General features: G+C 49.8%; 1 protein-coding gene across 1 annotated transcript in view; it reads left to right on the plus strand.

The window, feature by feature from the left end:
* Positions 1-1616, plus strand: part of gas2b (growth arrest-specific 2b) — a gene marked incomplete at both ends in the record, with an annotated part of 15160 nt that extends 13544 nt beyond the window's left edge. The window contains one exon of the mRNA XM_083662190.1: positions 1410-1616. Coding sequence (XP_083518316.1) covers positions 1410-1616 — 207 coding nt within the window. The remainder of the gene's footprint in view (positions 1-1409) is intronic.
* Between the last annotated feature and the right edge of the window lie 535 nt (positions 1617-2151).

Raw genomic sequence — 2151 nt, forward strand, 5'->3', positions numbered from 1 at the left:
TGTGCATGTACCATTGATTTCTGTCTGGCTACAAGTATGCATAGTGGGGGAGAGGGGGCAGCAGAGAGGGAGGGCAGACCTGCTTGTATTATCAGATTCTTAATGGGTCCATAATGAAGGGTTTATTGGCGATAAGGCAAGAGGGGGCGGGCCGGTGCTGACAGGACAAGCGATGGCTGTGGGCCTCCTGGGACTGATCATGTCTGCTGGGAGTTGTAGGTCTGCACACAACTCATCTCATTTTCTCTCCTTTCACTTCCCCCCCCCCGGCTTTGTGGCAGTCGTTGCCATGGTAGCAGTTGGTTTTCAGCAGCAGAATGGGCGGCTGTGTAGGGAAGGATACAACTGACCTCTCTGCAACTACTGTGCCCTTACTGCCCTACCACACAGGCATGCTGATTCTACTGTGCCCTTACTGCCCTACCACACAGGCATGCTGATTCTACTGTGCCTTTACTGCCCTACCACACAGGCATGCTGATTCTACTGTGCCCTTACTGCCCTACCACACAGGCATGCTGATTCTACTGTGCCTTTACTGCCCTACCACACAGGCATGCTGATTTTACTGTGCCTTTACTGCCCTACCACACAGGCATGCTGATTTGATTCAAAAGAACACATATTGGCTGGCTGGTTTGTGCGTTTATACCTGCGTGTGTGTGTGTGTGTGTGTGTGTGTGTGTGTGCGTGCGTGCGTGCATGCTTGCGTGCATGTGCATGTGTGTGTGTGTGTGCGTGCTTGTGCGTGCTTGTGCGTGCATGTGTGTGTGTGTGCGTGCTTGTGCGTGTGTGTGCGTGCATGTGCGTGTGCGTGCATGTGCGTATGTGTGCGTGCGTGCATGTGCGTGTGTGTGTGTGTGTGTGCGTGCTTGTGCGTGCTTGTGCGTGCTTGTGCGTGCATGTGTGTGTGTGTGCGTGCTTGTGCGTGCGTGCGTGCATGTGTGTGTGTGTGCGTGCATGCACATATGTGGATTAGGCCTGCATGTGTGCTCAGCTGGTGCCGTGAGAGGCGTCGTTTCATTTGGCTTAATGAGATTTGGACAAAGCTATCCTAGAGATCATTTGCCATTCATAGCCACTGCTACACAGGCGGGGGAGGAGCTTGTAAATATTTGATCAGAGGGGGCGGGTACCTCTCCTCGGGGGGGGGGGGGGGGGGGGGGTCATACAAGTAAATTGAGTCTTTGGAGGGGTGGGATGGAGGAGGGGGAGGAGGGAGGACTCAATCACCAAGTCTCCTCCTTGATGTTTACATTATTTAGATTTCATCAACATTTGTCCAATAAGTCAGTCAGGATGTGATGTATATGTTTACAGCGGCTTCGTTTCACGGTGAGCACATTGACTCTGGGGTTAGGGTTTGACCTCTGACCTCTGTGCTGTCTCTCTGCTCTGGTCTTTTGCAGATGCTGAATGAGCGTCATGTGATGGTGCGTGTGGGCGGCGGCTGGGAGACCTTTCTGAGTTACCTCCAGAAACACGACCCGTGTCGAGGAGGAGCGCCGGGCAGAACCGAGCTCAGGCTGTGTCGGGCCAAAGCCAAGCCTCTCACTTTGAACATCTCTCCTGACAGCTACATGGTGGTCGGTGCCCATTACCGCGGCAAGAAGTAGCACACTGCTTCTTCAACTCGCCTCTCTTTCTCCTCGGCTACGGGAGACAGCAGTGAACATTCACTTAACCAGACCAGACTGTACAGAGTCAATGATATCACATCGTTCAAATCAGCGCTACAGACGAGACAAATATTGAAATATATGACTCTGATACCTACCTGCCTATTATCTGAATGGAGTCTCCACTGCAACAAGCCTTCTGTGAAGTTCTAGTATGTCTTCATGTATGTTTTGAGATTCACATTCTTGTCCTTATCGTGAAGCGGTTTGAAGGAAAGGTTTTGTGTTGTAAGCAGTCCTGTGATTGGGGATAAACGATACTATTGGGTGATTATTACTGTTAGAGTACAGTTAGTAAAGATATAGCTTTATATGTTTGTGTACTATAGTCGTTTTAGGGTCTGAAAATGTCGGTATATATGTGAAAATCTGCTTGAATGTAGACAGATATTTAGAATTTTGAGCTTGAGCTTTTATATTTTGGATGCCAAAGCTTCATAAGGGAATATCTCTGCATACAGTGACTTTGAGA

Source organism: Poromitra crassiceps, assembly GCF_964638095.1.
Source record: "Poromitra crassiceps genome assembly, chromosome: 28".
Taxonomy (NCBI): domain Eukaryota; kingdom Metazoa; phylum Chordata; class Actinopteri; order Beryciformes; family Melamphaidae; genus Poromitra; species Poromitra crassiceps.